At 40.7% G+C, this 17,615-nt stretch overlaps 1 protein-coding gene across 1 annotated transcript in view; it reads left to right on the top strand.

Annotated features, from left to right (window-relative positions):
* Window positions 1-405: 405 nt before the first annotated feature.
* MAPKAPK5 (MAPK activated protein kinase 5) overlaps window positions 406-17,615 on the top strand; it is a 49,345-nt gene continuing 32,135 nt past the window's right edge. The window contains exons 1-7 of the mRNA XM_064272221.1: window positions 406-549; window positions 10,284-10,357; window positions 10,856-10,931; window positions 11,629-11,726; window positions 13,110-13,218; window positions 14,675-14,764; window positions 15,525-15,620. Of these exons, the coding sequence (XP_064128291.1) occupies window positions 514-549; window positions 10,284-10,357; window positions 10,856-10,931; window positions 11,629-11,726; window positions 13,110-13,218; window positions 14,675-14,764; window positions 15,525-15,620 (579 nt within the window). The 5' untranslated portion in view covers window positions 406-513. The remainder of the gene's footprint in view (window positions 550-10,283; window positions 10,358-10,855; window positions 10,932-11,628; window positions 11,727-13,109; window positions 13,219-14,674; window positions 14,765-15,524; window positions 15,621-17,615) is intronic.

The raw sequence follows: 17,615 nt of genomic DNA on the forward strand, positions 1-17,615 counted from the left end.
CGGCGCGGGTGTCCCGGCGATGTGTGGCGCTGAAGCGGCGGCGGGAGCAGCAGCGGCGGCGGCGGCGGGCTCGGCTTCGGCTTCGCGGCGGTGCCGGCGGCGGAGGCGGAGGCGCAGGCTCCTCCTGAGGACCTGGCGAACCCGGGCCTAAGAGGCGGCCCCGCCAGGCCCCTGCACACCGCCCCGGGCCGGGGCCCTCCCCGCCTCGCCCTGCCCCGGGAGCCTGCCTCCCCCGCCGGGGATGAGGCCGAGAGGCGGCCGCGCGGGACCCAGCACAAAGGCTTTTCCCCAGGGGCCGCCTCCTCCGCCACTGCTGCCGCCGCCAGCCTAGAGCCGCCCGCCGAGGCCGAGCCGGCGCCGGGGTCCTCGTCCCCGCCGGTCCCCGGGGGCGGCTACTGCCTGTCTTCCAGAAGCCCAGGGCCCCGAGCGCCAAGCCCATTGCTCCCTCGGCTGCGGTGGGAGCGGGGATCTGCGCAGCCTCCGCGGCTCCCGACTGTGGGGGGCCCGCGGAGTATGTCGGAGGAGAGCGAGATGGAGAAAGCCATCAAGGTAAGGGGGTAGTGCCCCCACCTCCCCGCTTTGTCCCTGTGGCATTCCAATCGCTTCAGCCTCAGAAAGCGGAGAGAACTTGGCGTGAGAGGTTCCAGCGACTTCCAGGTTTCGGCCTTCCCTGGATTACGTGAACCGCGTTTTACAGCCCAGGGGCCAAGGGCTTGAGTGTATGTGTGGGGGGGGCGGGGGCGGGGGGGTGGGATGTCCGATTCCTTCCAACCTGGTTAAAGTGGTGACGTGACTTGAGCTCAGGTAGAACATTGATATGGGTAGAACGCTGAGGACCCACTGAAGAGGCACTTTGCACGTTTTGGTCCCTAAACTCTCAATCCCTCCCAAAGCGCTACCAGCATTTGCTTGTGGATGGGTCTCTGCTGCGAAGCATTTAGAGAGTTTGACTTAACTCATTTCTCTGGATTTCTTTGAAACCAACCTCTTGGAAATCTGAAGTTTCAGAAGGAGGTGGTTCGCCTTCTCACAAAGCCTGTCGTGTGGCATGTTCTCACTCTGCCGTGTGTTCCCTCCCGCCTCTTTTCTTCTTCTATCAGTAGGGAGTATTGAGTTTTTTTTTTTTTTTTTTACGAATACCTAAGTTTCCTGTGACTTTTTTTAAGTTTCCTGTGATTTACTATTCTGTTAATCAAAAGAAAAACAAATGTGTTGTTCTAAAATGTTCAAATAAAATGACAAGTTTTCTAAAACCTGTCTACTTTTTTTTTTGAACAAGCAAATTTTGTTCACTGAGTCAGTTATCGATTGTCTTGAGGGTTAACTAGCTGGGAAATGAGAGTCTTAGGTAAATTGAACACTGAAGCTTAAAGTTTGATATGAATTATTTGCTTATTTTACTTGAACCTGACAGTGTTAAGTCAACTCAGTGCATTTAAGAACTTAATTTTCCCTTCAGGGACAAACATGCGTTGGCAATGTGGAATTATTATTCTCCTGAAGACACGGTCACTATTACCAGTAACCATTTAAGAACTTAACAATTGTAACGATATTTTGGGGTGATAAGTTTATAGAGGAGTCCCAGGTGGTGTAGGTGGTAAATGTGCTCGGGTGCTAACCACAACATTGGCAGTTCAAGTCCCCCCAGAGTTGCCTTGGAAGAAAGGCCTGGTGATCTCTGGAAAATAAGCCATTAAAAACCCTATGGAGCACAGTTCTACATGGGGTCACCATGAGTCAGAGTCAACTCAGTGGTAATTGGTATAAAGTTTATAGCAGTCATCAGTTTCCTGTCACCTGTTTAAAGGAAGCATCAAACTATAACTTACACATTAAAGAAGATCAAATTTTGAATAATAGAAATAAAAGTTCAAAAAGAGTGCTTTGATGTATTCATTTTTTCTTTTAGATGGGATTTATTGATACAGGGTCTTGACTTGCTGCCTGAAGTTATATGAATTAAAGCATATGTGGCAAACTTTTAAATTGAACAAGTATTTACTGTCTGCTTTGTGCCAGGTGCTCTCTTAGGCACTAGTGGTACAACCAGACTCCAGATGTCCCTGCTGTCATGGAGCTTATATTCTAGATAGGGGAGTTAGGTAATAAACATATGTCAGGTGGTTATAATTAAGTATAAAAAGCTGGGGAGTGCTATTTTAGGTAGGGTAGTCCGGGAAGGCCTCTCTGAGTAGATGACATTTGTGTAGAGCTCTGAAAGAAAAGAGGCAGCAAGCCCCCAATATCTGGGGGAAGAATATTTCAGGCACGGAGAACTGCAAGTACAAAGTCCCTGAACGAAGTAGGATTAGGGTTTGTGTGTTGCAGGAATAGTAAGGTAGCTGGAATGCAATGGGTCAGCAAAAAGGGATAGTAGGTGATGCTATAGAGTGGTAACAGGAAGCTAGGGCATGTAGGGCCTTGTAGGACATTGTAAGAACTTTTGGCTTTTACCCAGTGTAATAGGGGGACCATGGAAAGGTTTTGCACAAAAGAGGGACATATGCTGGTGAGCAAGTATACAAATGGGCAGACAATGTTACTTAGTGGTTACAAGGCTAGATTTCCCAGGTAGACATGGATAGAATATATCTGACACCCAGTACTTGCTAGGCTGTCCTCCTTTGGAAGCCACCCAAAAGCATAACCTCAAATAAGACTTTTGTTCTATGGCATCGTGCTTCATTGTTTTGCTTTATTGAGGCTATTCATCAAACGGGGAACATTGAGTCCTGTAGAGTTGAGCTGGAAAAACTGTTCTCCAGGACTCCAGCTACAGCACTTGAACAATTCAGCTACCTGACTACCTGAGGGAAACCCTGGTGGAGTAGTGGTTAAGTGCTGTGGCTGCTAACCAAAAGGTCAGCAATCCAGATCACCAGGCGCTCCTTGAAAACTCTATGGGGCAGTTCTACTCTGTCCCATAGGGTCTATAAGACTACCTGTAAGTGGACTGATTGGACTTTCAGATCTTGTCCTATTACTATTAAAAACAGAATGAAACCAAGAAGCACATGATCATCTCTGTGGATGCAGACAAAGCATTTGATAAAATCCAAAGCCCTTTCTTGATGAAAACCTGTAAGATTGGAAAAGATGGGAAATTACTCAATATGATTTAGAGCATATATGAAAAGTCAATATTATACTTAATGTAGAAAGACTGAGAGCTTTCCCCTTGAAATCAGGAACAAGACAATGGTGCCTGCTCTTACCACTTCTATTCAATATTATGTTAGAAGTTCTAGCCAGAGCAATAAGACAAGAAAAAGAAATAAAAGGTATCCAGATTGGAAAAGAAGAAGTAAAATTATTTACAGATGATATGATCCTATATATAGAAAATCTCAAAGAGTCCACAAGAAAAGTTTTAGAGCTAATACAGGAATTTGGCAAAATTGCAGGGTATAAGGTCAACAAACAAAAATCAGATGGGTTTCTATACACCAGCAATGAGAGATCTGAAAGGGAAATTAGGTAAACAATTCCATTTACTACAGCATCTAAGAGAACAAAATACCTAGAAATAAATCAAACCAGGGATGTGAATGGAAACTATAAAACACTGCTGAAAGAGATTAAATAAGCCTTAATTAAATGGAAAGGTGTTCCATGTTCATGGATTGGAAGGCAATATTGTTAAGATGTCAGTACTACCCAAAATGATATATAGATTCAATGCAATCCCTATGAAATCCCAATAGCCTTCTTTACAGAAATAGAACAAATTCTCAACTTTATATGGAATGGCTAAATAGCTAAAAAGTTGTGTGATATATTTACAACAATGACAGAAAAGAAAAAAAAAAAACCAGCTGCTGAAGCTTCTGATGTACAGCCAAACACCTGATAGGATTTGGTTCTTTGGAAGTTTAGGGTCATACTTTCTTGGGATATCCCAGTTAATTGGCCTAACAATGTGTTTAGAGCTTCTGTTCTGCCTCCTTTTTTGTTGCATAGTGTCTGGGGTCTTAAAAGCTTGGAAGTGGCCATCCAAGGCACAATAATTGGTATCTGTTTTTTTATTCACCTGGTGCAACAGAGGAAGGAGAGTTAGGAATAGGAGGAGGATATGGTATGTGGAGCTAATTGGCTCTACGAACAGCTGCCTCCTTTGTCATGAGACCAGAAGATTTGGATGGTGCCAGCTACCATTACTGAACATTTTGATCAAAGATTCCATAGCAGAATTCTGATCAAAAGCGGGGGTGGGGGGGGGAATGGAAAACAGGATTTCAAATTCTCATGGACTCCAGACTTCCTGGAGCCATGAAGGTTGGATGAACCCCTGAAACTACTGCCCTGAGATGATCTTTAAATCTTAAACCAAAAATATCCCCTGATGTCTTCTTAAAACCAAACAATAGCTTAGCTTAACTAGTAAAAAATGTCTGCCTTGAGCATTATGCTCCTTTAAGAACTATATGGGATCTAATTGGTAACAGCAACTCAAAAGATTAGATAGGAACCTAAGGGGGGAGTGACTTTATGTTAATGGGGGACGAACAACTCAGAAAAGGAGGATGAGAATGGTTGCACAGCTTGAAGAGTGTAATCAGTGTCCCTCAATTGTATATGTAGAAACTGTTGAGTTGGTGTACGTTTTGCTGTGTATATTCTCAATGACAACGACAAAGTAAAGTTATTCTAAAAATTAAAAGTAAAAAAAGTCAAGTGGCTACACCTTAAGGCTCTGTTCCCATCTCAGCATCGACTTCCATGAGCTCCATGATTTTACTACCTCCAAAGCACTTAGCTAAAACTGGGGAATGAGCACCTTGGAATTAGTGACTGTTTTTGCTTATTTGTCTTCTGTTCTTAATATTTGATGAACTTAGTGAAAATTGATTTTCTAGCCATATTTTTTGAAAAAAAATTTTTTTGAACTAATTTTACTGATTTCTCTAGGGTTTATAATATGTATCTTTAACACAATCTGCTTTGGGTTAATACTAACTTAAGTAAAATAGCACCTTTGCTCCAGTATAACTTTATTTCCTTCTTCCTCCTTCCTCCTCTGTTGGTCTCATTGTCATGTATATTACATCTGTGTATTCTATAAACCCAGCAGCACAGTGTTACAATTGTTGCTTTAAAACAATCTTATATAAATTAATGAAATTGAGAAGAACATTCTTTTATACGTACCCACATATTCACGTATTCCGGTTCTCTTTATTCCTTCCCGTGGTTCTATCTGGTGACATTGCTTTTCTCCCTGAAGAACTTTCTTTTAGTATTTCTTATAGGACAGGTCTACTAGCAATATATTATTTTGGTGTTTGCTTATCTGATAATGCCTTTATTTCACTTTAATTTTTGAAAGATAGTTTTGTTGACAAAATTTTTGAGTTTTTTCTTTCTATACTTTCACTATGTCATTCAGCAGTCTTCTGGCCTCCATTGTTTCTGATGAGAAGTGAGTTATTTATTGTGTTGCTGTTCTCTGTAGGTAATGTCATTTTTTTCCCTTGCTTCTTATAAGATTTCCTCTTGATGTTTGTCATTCAGTATTTTGACTATGATATGCTTAGGGGTGTTCCCTTTGAGTCTATCCTATTTAGGGTTTCTTGATTTCCTTGGGTCTGTAGATTACTGTTTCATTAAGTTTAGGAAGTTTTTAGACATTTCTGCAAATATTTTTTAGCCCCCTCTCCCTTTCTCTTTTTTTTCTGAGTCTCCTACTAGACATGTTTTGGAATGCTTGACATTGTTCCACAGGTCTCACTTTTTCTTCATTCTTATTTTCTTTTTCTTGTTTTTGATTATTTCTGTTGATCTTCAAGTTCACTAATTCTTCTGTCTCTTGAAATCTGCTACTGAGCCCCTCTAGTGAATTTTTCATGTCGATCATTGTACTTTTCAAGTCTAGAACTTCCATGGGTTCCTTTTAATTGTTTCTGTTTCTCTATTTAAAGTCCCTATTTTTTGACTCAATGTCACAATAGTGTCCTTTATTTTTTGAACATATTTAAAATAGTTGCTTTTAAGTCTTTGCTAAATGTAGCATCTCAACCAAGTCATAATCAGTTGCTCTTGCTTTTTTCTTGAGGTTAAGTCACACTTTCATGTTTCTTTGCATGTCTAGTAATTTTTGGTTGAAAAGTGGACATTTCAAATAATACATTTTAGCAACTCTGATTCTGATTTATCCCCTCTGTTGGTTGTTATATTTAGTAAATTGCTTAGAGTTAAGCTGGTATCTGTTTTTCCTGTGGTGTGCAGAGCTCAGTTCTAAAATTCATATTTTCATTTTTTCACCCTGGCTTCTGGTAGGTGGCCCCTATGTCTGCATAACTTAGTTGCCAGCCAGTGATTTGGGCAGAGCTTCTCAAATACTTAAAGCTCCTGAAGGTTTTACCTTCTGTTGATCAATTTCTGTGGGGTTTGGAGAAAGCCTTTTAAACTGTAGCCAGCTCTAAAGCCTCCTTTTGCATTCAATTTTCATTGCCTTTCTTAAGTCTCCCCGTGTGTGTAGTTTCCCAGTCAGATAGGAATGTCTGGGAGCTTATCTCAGCCCTTCTTTGATTCTCAGTTCCAGGATTTTCATATTAAATTGTGGGGATTCTACATGCTTTAACAAGAAACTGCAGCCCTGGGGCTAGCAGAAGTATTTATTCCCACCTGTACTCTTCACTTTTCCTTGTCACAGCTGTGAGTTATCTTTCTCACCCCAAAGTGAGCACACCCCCAGGGCAGCAAAATTGCTGATTTTCATAGCCAGCCTGTGCTGGTAAAACTAGCGTTGTCACCAACAGGGTGAGCCTTGGGTAGCATTACAGATTGAATTATGTCCTCCAAAAATATGAATTGTAAATCCCGGCCTCTATGCTTGTGGATTATAATCCCATTTGGGAATGGGTTGTCTTCGTTAATGATCAGGATTAGTACAGGGTGTATCTGGAGTCAGTCTCTTTTGAGATATAAAATAGATTAAACAAGCGAGCAGAGACAGTGGAAAACATGTGCCAAGCCACTTGAAGATCACCCAGGAGCTCAAAGAGACAAGGATCTTCCTCCAGAGCTGACAGAAAGCTTTTCCATGGAGCCAGCACCCTGAATTCGGACTTCTATTCTTCTAAACTGTGAGAAAATAAATTTCTGTTTGTTAAAGCCACCCATTTGCAGTATATCTGATATAGCAGCACTAGATAACAAAGACAGGTAGTGAGAGTAATGGGGAAGCCATGGGATGAGTCCATGCCAGACCACCCACTTTTCTTACCTGAACCTCCAGCAGGTTCTCAAGAATATCCTCTTCTCTATTTGCTTGATTTATAGTGTCCTGAAATAGATGTTTTTGACAATTTTGTCCAATTTTAAGCTCGTTTTTTGTGGTGAGGAATTGCTTACCTCTTCACACTGTGATTACCAGAATTTCCCTTTTTCCTTAGCTTTTGAGCTTTAGGGAATGACTCAGGTCCACCTCAGATAGAGATGAGAGTAGAAATCAGATATCAATGTCCAGACTCCACCAAAAGTCAGTTGCTTTAGGATCCCTAGGCAGGGGCCTTGTCATTGGGTGGTTTTTAACAAAACTTTTCAGGTATCTGTCATGGGCAGTTAGAGTTGAGAAACAGTGGTCTAGAACAAGGATCAGAAAACTTTTCTGTAAAGGGCCAGACAGTAAATATTTTAGGCTTTGCGGTCCATTGTGGTCTCTGTTACAACTATTCAACTTTGCTGTTGTAGTATGAAACCAGCAAAGACAATACATAAGTGGCTGTGTTCCGAGCAGTGGGCCAGCTTTAATATATGTGTAGTAACTTGTTCACCCGTGGTCTCATAGGATTGTCAAGAAGTACTTCATTGCAAGTATCTACGTCCTTAATAGTTTAAGATAAAACAAACAAAAAACCAAACCTGTTGCCATTGAGTCGATTCCGACATATAGCGACCCTATAGGACAGAGCAGAACTGCCCCATAGGGTTTCCAAAGAGCAGCTGGTGGATTTGAACTACTGACCTTTTGGTTAGCAGCCAAGCTCTTAACCACTGTGCCAGCAGGGCTCCTAGTTGAGAATAGCGGGCCTACTTCTTTAGCAGAACCCAGCCAATGTGTTTGTCACTGATGCCTTTGAAGAAATAGTTCTTCATTTCCTTCAGTAAAGTGCTTTAATTGACTCATGCCTTCCTACCTTCTCCTGTCATTGAAATATGTGAGAAGATATCCCATATACACACAGTCTCGTCAAAAGGTATAGGAGTGATACTTCTTTTGCCCAGCTGGGCACTGTTTTGGCACCATTAGCAAAGGTGCAAGAATAAAATCTGGGAAAGGATGAGAGTTGTAAGAAAAATGGGGTTGAGGAATCAGGGCTCTAGAGGCCTGGTAGTGCCACTCTTTCCCTTTGGCAAAGTCAGGTGTCAGAACCACAGTCAGTGAGCCTCTCTACAAGTTGAACTTAGGGAAAGTATCTAATAAGCACTGATACAGTGAAGAATTTATTTTTACATCTCAGGAGCTGGGCATATAAACAGTCCTTTGATCTGATTATAATAGTTAAGTAGAACAAATCTCTGTTTTTCATAGTCTCCTATGAGTGTATGATTCCATTGGAGTTGAGGAGAAGTGGGGTTTGGCAACTGATTTGATTCTACCATGAAGCTTTGATTATGCTCCAACTGCTGTCTTCCTCTCAGTCTTCTCAAATCAAACAAGCCAGGCAGCAGGAACGTGAAAGAGCAGACAGGTTAAACGGGCAGGTTTGAGTTCTGCTGAGGAGGGGGTAAGTGAAGACATAGCCTGGGACTGCCCTGGTTGGGGAGAACTTGTCCCGAAGCTGTTTGCTGGGGCCTAGGTAATTACCCCAGGTCCCTGGGTGGTGTAAGTGGTTAAGCACTGAACTGCTAGCTGAAAGGCTGGTGGTTCAACAAGAGGCAGTTGCCCTTGACAGTCAGAATGGTGCTGGGGAGAGGCCAGAGCGGTAACTACTAATCTTGATAGTGTCTGTAACTCCCTGTGTGACCTTGACAAGGTCCTTAACCCTGGTGCATAGTTGTACACAAGGGAGTTTGTGTAGTGATGTGTCTTGCTGGTCCTCCCATCTCAACATCCCTTCATCACCTGGTTTTAGCTCCCCTTTCTAGTCATTCATTCCATAGTTACTGAACATTCGCTTATGCTGACAGTGTTTATCAAGAACTTGGCAGCAGAAAGGTATGGAGATGAGGCTATTCTAAGCTAGTTTTATACACTTGGATGTTCCCTTCGGCAGGAGCTCTGTTTTCATCTCAGAGCTTACCTTGGTGTCTGGCACACACTACCTGCTCAGTGTGTTGAATGAACTAATATCCTGTTCCCATGTACTAGCGATGAAGATTCTAGTGCTACACATGATCTATCAAATTTTCAGGGCAGCAAAACAATTTATAAGTCTCCCAAGTTTTGGTCTGCAGTTGGTTTCAAATTCTACCTGTGGAACCCTGTGGAAATGAATTTTAGACTGTCACAGCTAAAATAATATGACCTGTCTAATACCGTGTGGCAACAGAAGCTCAGCATGCAGTGACTAGGCAAGAATTCTATAAAAAAACTTTCATTATAGAGGCTTTATCTTGAACTATTGAAAGCTATTTAAAAAAAATAGTTACACAATGAGTGTGATAGAATATCTTGGTACTTAAAATGATGTTGGAAATTAGATAAATTTACTATGATTTTTACCATTACTTTGTTTGAACTTTCTTTTTCTTTTAAAAAGATTTTTTTAAAGGTCTTAAGGGAATGACATCCAGACTCCAAATCCAGCTGCCAAGGAGACCCTGCCAAGGGGACAGGGAGATGGTGTGCAGCTCTGGCTTCCAGCTCTTCTGTTCTGAGATGGGGGTAGTGGGTAGCATTCTATATTTGGGTTCCATGATTATCTGTACTTTTATGTTAAATTTATTCAGTTATTCCAACAATTTGATCACCTTGTTCAAGAATTCAGGCCTCTGTAGCATAGCAGCCTATATAGGACCAGTCTTTCCTGAATCTCAGAAAATACACTTAACGATCATCTCGAAGGAATACCTCTCCCCCTCAAAAAAAAAAAAAAAAAAAGAATTTCTTTTTGTCATGAAGTCTTTGCTTTCTCTTGTTGGAAAACAAAACCTAACCTAGTTATTTAGACTAAATGTTTCATAATAATGCCCTGCAGGAACACAAAACTCTGCTTATTAGATTCTCTCAGAAGATGAGAAGTTGAGTGGTAAGCTCTTCTATTGGCCCAACTCTGCTTAATTATTCAGCTTTTTAATTGGGACTCATTCTCTGCCCCCTCCCTTTATTTTAATAGGAAACCTCCATTTTAGAGGAATACAGTATCAATTGGACTCAGAAGCTGGGAGCTGGAATTAGTGGTCCAGTTAGGTAAGAGACTATGGCAAAATTGCACTGAGAAGGGACATTTGAATTGCGTCTTAAATTAGAAGTGTCAGGTGTGCCAGATTTGAGAACTAGTCTTATAAGTGGAAGTATTTATGTTAAACTTTTACTCAGACATTTAAAATATAATTAAATGACTTAAGTCACATGGTTTGTAATGTGGAAATCCTTTAAAATATTGAGACTGTGGAGCCTCTGTCAGAATCACCCTTGGCCAGCAGAGGCCATTCTTTAGTGGCCAGCTGAGAGTTAGTTTCACCTGGGAAAGACCCTGGCTCAAGAACTGAGGTCTGAGCATTGGTTCTGTGAAGGATGGGCCAGAAATTTCTCTGCCTCTCCCTCCAGCTGTTAACCCTGGAGAAGTTCCTGATGCACTTGGACAGACTCTTGATCAGAAAGTACAGTTCTTCAAGGACAAACTGTTACGTTCACTTTTGCTGTAACATTACATGGTCTCTCATTGATTTTTTTCTCCAAATATAGAGTCTGTGTGAAGAAATCTACCCAAGAACGGTTTGCACTGAAAATTCTTCTTGATCGTCCAAAAGCTAGAAATGAGGTATGGTCCTTTATTGCCTTGACTTGCCTAAAAATTTGAAGTGCCTAAGAATTGTTCTTTTTACATTAAGGCAACTTCCTGGAGAGAATAAAGAGATGTATAAAGAATTATATATGTCTGTCCTTACCCCTCCTCCCCTTCTCCTGATACCCTTAGAAGTTCTGGATCTGTCACACTGAAGGCTGTCACCTAATAGAGCCGCATTTCCTTCCAGCCACCTTTTGTTGTTTTAATTAATGTGATCCTTGGGGCCCAATGTATTCAGGTTTACTTCAGCTTCTGCTTATTAGAAACGGTGCTTGAAGGGTAGAGAGAAAATAGCACGAGGAGGGGTCAGGTGAATGGTGGTGTGAAAGTGATGCTACGGGATGTCTTCGAGGATGCTTCTCGTGGTTTGAAATACGTGTTTGTTTTAAATTGGATGTGGTGATGACACATTAATAATGTGCATCAAAGGATTTATCCCTCTGCTTAGAGAGATGCAATTTTTAAAATGAGTTATTTGCCCAATTTTCCATTTGCTAATAGGACAGTAGAAAGTATGTACTGGTGAGGTTTTTTCATAGAAAAAGCATTCAGAGATAATCTTACCCCTTTGCACTAGCGTGGTTATATGGCAGTCAGTTTTCTGGGGAAAGTTGGATGAGACAATGTTGGTATCCCTGTGTACAGAAGCGTTCCCTCTGTTCTCTTTAAGGTACGCCTGCACATGATGTGTGCCACACACCCAAATATAGTTCAGATTATTGAAGTGTTTGCTAACAGTGTACAGTTTCCTTATGAGTCCAGCCCCAGGTAAGACCACACGGGATTGTCATCACATGCCTGCCTTTCTATATGTATGCTAAGGTGTAGTGGAGTCTTCCGCTCTTGTGTGTGCGCTTGCTTTCTCTCTTTCTTTATGTCGTACTTTTGAAAATTTCAAACGTATATAAAAGCAGATAGAATTGTCTAATGAATCCCCAAGTACTCATCACCCAACTTCAAGAGTTAGTAATTTTGGCCAATCTTTCATCTATACTTCTATCCACTCTTGGGCTCCCCCGATTATTTTGATCACTTCTTTTTTTAAAAAAAAAAAAAATTTAATTTGAAATTTAAACTGATTATATTTCAAGTTAGCCAGAGAGGCCCAAATGTTATTCTAGGCAAAGTCTTAGAGGTTAATATGGCAAAAAAGCCCTTACTGCTTAGTCTGACTTCCTTTTAAAAGGAGAAATCTACATTACTATTTTAGTTGCCAAATGTTAGCCAAACCCAGTGAGTGGCATTCGAAGTCTCTTCCAGGGGATTCAAAATTGAATAAGGTATGGTTTCTGCTGGGGAGACAGAGATGTAAACACACCATTGGAGCAGCATGATAGGCACCAAGGAGAGGCATGCATAAAAGCTGCGGAGCTTACAGAGGAGGGGAGCTGTTAGGATAACTGGAGCAGAATGGTGATGTGGATGAGGGGTAGAACTTTAAGTGGGGAGGGCTAAGAGTTTTCAAAGTCGCAAAAGAAGGTGGATTTATAAACACAAATGGGAAATCAACCGATTGTTTCTCACAACTGTGCTCTGTTGGTGAAAGCATTTGGATGGAAGCGGGAAGCATTTATTAAGGAATTATAACCACGATTCACAGATTTTTTTTTTTTTTTTTTTGAGAATCTTTGCTCTTATTTAGTAACCGTGTAACCCTGTCCAGCCATCGTGCTGGGCACACTGTGGGCCACATGGAAAACTAGCCCCGAGAGAGAATAGCCAGGAAAGCCCAAACACCAAACGAATGACTTAAAGTGCACGGGCTACACAAAGTGGTATTCTGTTTCCAATGTACTTTCAGTCTAGCTGCCCTAAAATACATTTACAAAATATGTCACTTAAAATATCCTTTCTTTAACATCTGGTAATAACAAGTTTAGTATCTTTGAAGGAGTCATTGTCTTCAAAACTAATTCTTTTACTTGCATTTTAGCTTCCTAGGAAATGGTGGAGGAAATGGTAGGTCGGGAATATTCCTTAAACACAGTGTCCAGCTGGTGGTTTCAGGAGTACAATCCATAGAGGCTTGGTAGGACTGGGCTTAGGCAGTACTTACACACTTTGTAGGTGAGCTGTCTTTAGGTTAGCTACTTAATGTTTCAGTTTTTTGTTTTTTTTTTTAACTTAACAAAATCAAATGCTTTCAAACAGGGCTCGACTCTTAATTGTAATGGAGATGATGGAAGGGGGAGAGCTATTTCACAGAATCAGCCAGCACCGGCACTTTACAGAGAAGCAAGCCAGCCAAGTAACAAAGCAGGCAAGTTAACCCCGGGTACCAATCAAACTGCCAACGATGTTGGTTAACAAGCGCAATTTCATTGGGGGGCAATAAAAGAAAGCTTACAGAAAAGCTCTATTTGATCTCTCATTGCCTGCTTTGTTATGTAATCAGAAAAGATGTCTTAACAGGAGAAACGTGACCCCGTTTATGCTTTGGGGGGGGGGTTGTGTTTTTAACTGATTGTTGACCATTTCCTAAGGCCTACTGTCAGATTTAAATAAACTCTGGAAGGAAGGTAATCTTACTCCTTTGTAGACTGTAGATGTCTTTAGTTGAGACATGTAGCTTCTACGCACTATTATTGGACTTTGAGATAAAATGCTGCTGATGCCACCTGAGAGATTGTACAGTGTGAAAATACACTCTAAGATAGCTGTGTATAAGATACTTCCTTTGTATGAGCCATCTTCTCTCATCTCTTCACATTTTAATAATATTCTAAGATCTTTATAATTCTGGGCTTTTCTCAGTGCTATTGTCCCTATTTTGACATTTAGTTGCTATAGGAATGATTTATATCACAAATAATACCAGGATTCCAGCTGGAAATAACCTCTTTAGGAAATGAAAAGCTAAACCCTCAAAGCCTATCATCAGGCCAAGCAAGCAAGGCAAAGAAAGAAAACCAGGAAGCACAGCCCTATTGGTTCCTAACAGAAAGTTCTTCCAAATTTTTCCATGAGCCTCAAGCATTTTTTGATGCCTCCTTTCTGGTAGGGAGGAATTGATTATTTCTAGTGCTAAGAAAACTCCATACTGAGAGTTGAAGCACAGGTAGAATCTTTTATTTCCATTTGATTTTTTAAATTACATTTTGGATTTTTCAAGTATTAGGAGTAAAGGATGAACTCTGATAATCTTCTGTAAAATGAAACCCTTCATATCCACACAAACAAGGCAACAAGCAGGATGAGCAAACTGAAAGATCAGTTGGAAAAATCCAGTCACTGATTTCGGGTTTTCCTGAAGGTGGAGCTTGAAGTTGAGCTCCCTGGAGAGTGCCCTTCTCTTCTGAACCAGGTGACAGTGCCCGGTGCCCTGCTGCAGGAAGGCAGTGCCTGCTCGGGGAGTGGTCTAGCATAGTCTTTCCTCTGCAGTGCCAGTCAGACTTCAGATGAATAAAAATGGAAGCATCTCATTTTTTCCATTTCGTACAGGATTTAACTATCAGCCTATTCTGACAAAGGATTCTGTTTTACTGTTGTATTTTTCTTTTTGTTTAACAAAATACAGGTTGCACTTAACTAGGCGTAATTCATGTCTTTGTTTTGGTACTCCAAGTCTTATTTCATTTCTGCTTTACAATTGAAAACCGACCACAGTTGTAATTGACTTTAAGAATTATCTGTTACCGTCCTGAGCTCTCTAAACCAGGGGGTGTTAAACATTTGTCTTTTTTAAGAAGTGGTTGCTCCTCTGTGTCCTTTTCCAGATAGCTCTGGCTCTGCAGCACTGTCACTTACTGAATATCGCACACAGAGATCTCAAGCCTGAAAATCTGCTCTTCAAGGATAACTCTTTGGTGAGAAGACTTGCTATTTGGCATTTTAGTGCTGCCTCTCTCAACACACTTCAGGAGTGGGTGTGCCTGTGTTTGGAGTGCTCTGAATCCGTGGTGAAGAGGCTTTTAGGCCAAAGTGCTTCAGACAGCTTGTTTCTCTTACAAGTTCTTATGTTAGGGGAATTCCCTTGCACAGAGAAACTGTATTATACCTCTCGCATTGATAATTTTGCATGGTACTGACCAGTATTTGTGGGACTTATGATTTTGGATATTGTTTGGAGGGGCTTTGGGAAGGGGCAGGAATATATGTGCTATTTTATATCACCTTGAAACTTAACAGTTGCATTTACTGTTACCCTGATAAGGTGTGTTTCCCTCCAGACCCACCTCCTGCCACATGTACCATGTCCCACCCAGTAAGTTGCTCTGGCTATCATGAAGCTTATTGCTAATGTTAGGAGCAGAATAACACCCTGGACTGATGAGGTGATGGGCCAATACAGTGAGGGGGCAGGAGGTGAAGACCCCAGGTTTACTGCTGGCTTTACCAGTTACAAAACAAGGCTAACTCAATGAGTCAGTAGAAGTTCCTTATTTCTGTATTACTAAGAACAATTCGTTAGTCTGAATCATTGTCTCCAGACCTGGGACATGTTATTCATAGTCTCACATCTCAGTCAGAGACTCATGAAAGCTCAGGGTAACATCTTGTACCCAGATTTTCCTTTAATGTTTGCCAAGAACTTCAGAGTAATGATTTCCATTTATTTTATTTCAGGATGCCCCAGTGAAGTTGTGTGACTTTGGATTTGCCAAAATTGACCAAGGTGACCTGATGACACCTCAGTTTACCCCGTATTATGTAGCTCCTCAGGTAAGCATGTGCTATTCCTGCCCTGGGATATATTACCAAGCTGCCTGTAGACTCATGTTCCTTCTATTCCACTGCACAAATAGTTGTGTTTTGCAAATGGGTGGAAGAACTCGGCTTCAGAAATCCAGATTGCTTCATTTGGTGTGGGCATTTAATTCTTTTAAAATCAGCTTTATTGTGGTATGATTTTAGAGTTATGGTTTACATATAATAAAACTCCTAAGTTAAGTGTGTAGTTTGCTGAGTTTTGACAAATGTATACACCTGTATAATCACCACAATCGAGAGAGAGAACGCTTCCATCACTTCAGTCAGTCCGCTCCCAACTTTACCCTGGCTCCAGGCAACTACCAGTCTGCTTTCTGTTATTATTGGTTAGTTTTGCCTGTTCTAGGATTTCATAAGAATGGAATCATGTACTTTTTATGTTTTAGTTCTTTTGTTCAGCATGTTTTTGATACTCATCCATGTTGCTGCAAGTATCAGTAGTTTTTCCCTTTTTATTGCTGTATAGTATTCCATCATGATGGCTATTCCATATTTGTTTATCTGTTTGCCAACTGGTAAACATTTTGGGTTTTCAGTTTGGGGCTTTTGTGAATAAAGCTGCTATGAACATTCATTTACAAGTTTTGGGGGACCTATTTTTCCCCCTTTAGGTAAGTACCTTTCCCCAAAATAATTGTTCCCTTTTACATTCTCACCAGCAATATATGAGCTCCATTTGCTTCATGTTCTTACCAATATCTCATGTTTATCAGTATAATTTTAGTCACTCTAATTAGCAGTTTATTGATGGCTGCTGTTGTTGAGCATTTTTTCATGCGCTTATTGGTTTTGTATCTGTTCTCTATTGTGAGGTATGTATACAAATCTTTTGCCCTTTTCTGTTTTTGTTGTTGCTTTGTCTTATAATTGAGGTGTAAGAATTAATATATTCTGTGTACAAATTCTTTGTTGTATATATATATATGCTATATTAATTTCTTATGCTGCTGTAATAAATTGCCCAAACTTAGTGGCTTAAAACAACACATAGTATTTTCTAGTGCTGGAGGTAGCAAATCTGAAATGATGCTCACTGGGCTAAAATCAAGGATATTGGCAGGGCTGGTTCCTTCTGGAGGTACTAGGGGAGAATCCGTTCCCTTGCCTTTTCCAGCTTCTACGGGTTGCCCACATTCTTTGGTTTGTGGCCCCTTCCTACATCTTCAAAGCTAGCAGCACAGATCTTCCAGTCTCTCTCTCTTGACTCCTGACCCTTCTGCCTTTTTCTTATAAGGACCCTTTGATTACATTGGGCCCACCTGTGTAATCCAGGCTACTCTCCCCACCGCCCCCCCCCCATCAAGGTACTTAATTTATAGAAAACAAAGACATAAAATCAGTGAGACCAAAACTTAGTTCTTTGCAAAAATCGACAAAATTGACAAAACTTTTGCTGGAATGAATTAATATTGGAAAGTTGGCAATACTTCCTAAACTGGTCTACAGATTCAACGCAATCCCTATGAAAATCCCAGCTGCCTTTTTTTGTAGAAATTGACAAACCGATCCTAAAATTCATATGAACATGTAAGGGACTCAAAATAACCAAAACGATTTTGAAAAATAGAGTTAAATTTGGAAGAATTACACTTCCAGATTTCAAAACTTACTACAAAGCTACAATATCAAGAAGGTCCGGTAATGGAATAAAAGTAGACATAAAAATCAATGGAATAAAACTGGTAATCAAAAAAAAAGATCCTTAATCACATCTGCAAATCCCTTCTGAGAAGGGAGGAAACACATTAACAGGTTCCAGGGACTAGTATATGGGCATCTTTAGGGGGCCATGGTTCTGCCTGTCACATATGGATTAGAAATATTTCTGCTAGTCTGTCGCTTGCCTTTTAGTTTTTTAATGGTATTTTTAGTATCAAGTTTTTAATTTTAAAGAGGTCCAATTCCCCAATTTCTTATTATTTTTAATGGTTAATGCTCTTTGTTTGT

Source organism: Loxodonta africana, chromosome 19 (genome assembly GCF_030014295.1).
Source record: "Loxodonta africana isolate mLoxAfr1 chromosome 19, mLoxAfr1.hap2, whole genome shotgun sequence".
Lineage (NCBI taxonomy): Eukaryota > Metazoa > Chordata > Mammalia > Proboscidea > Elephantidae > Loxodonta > Loxodonta africana.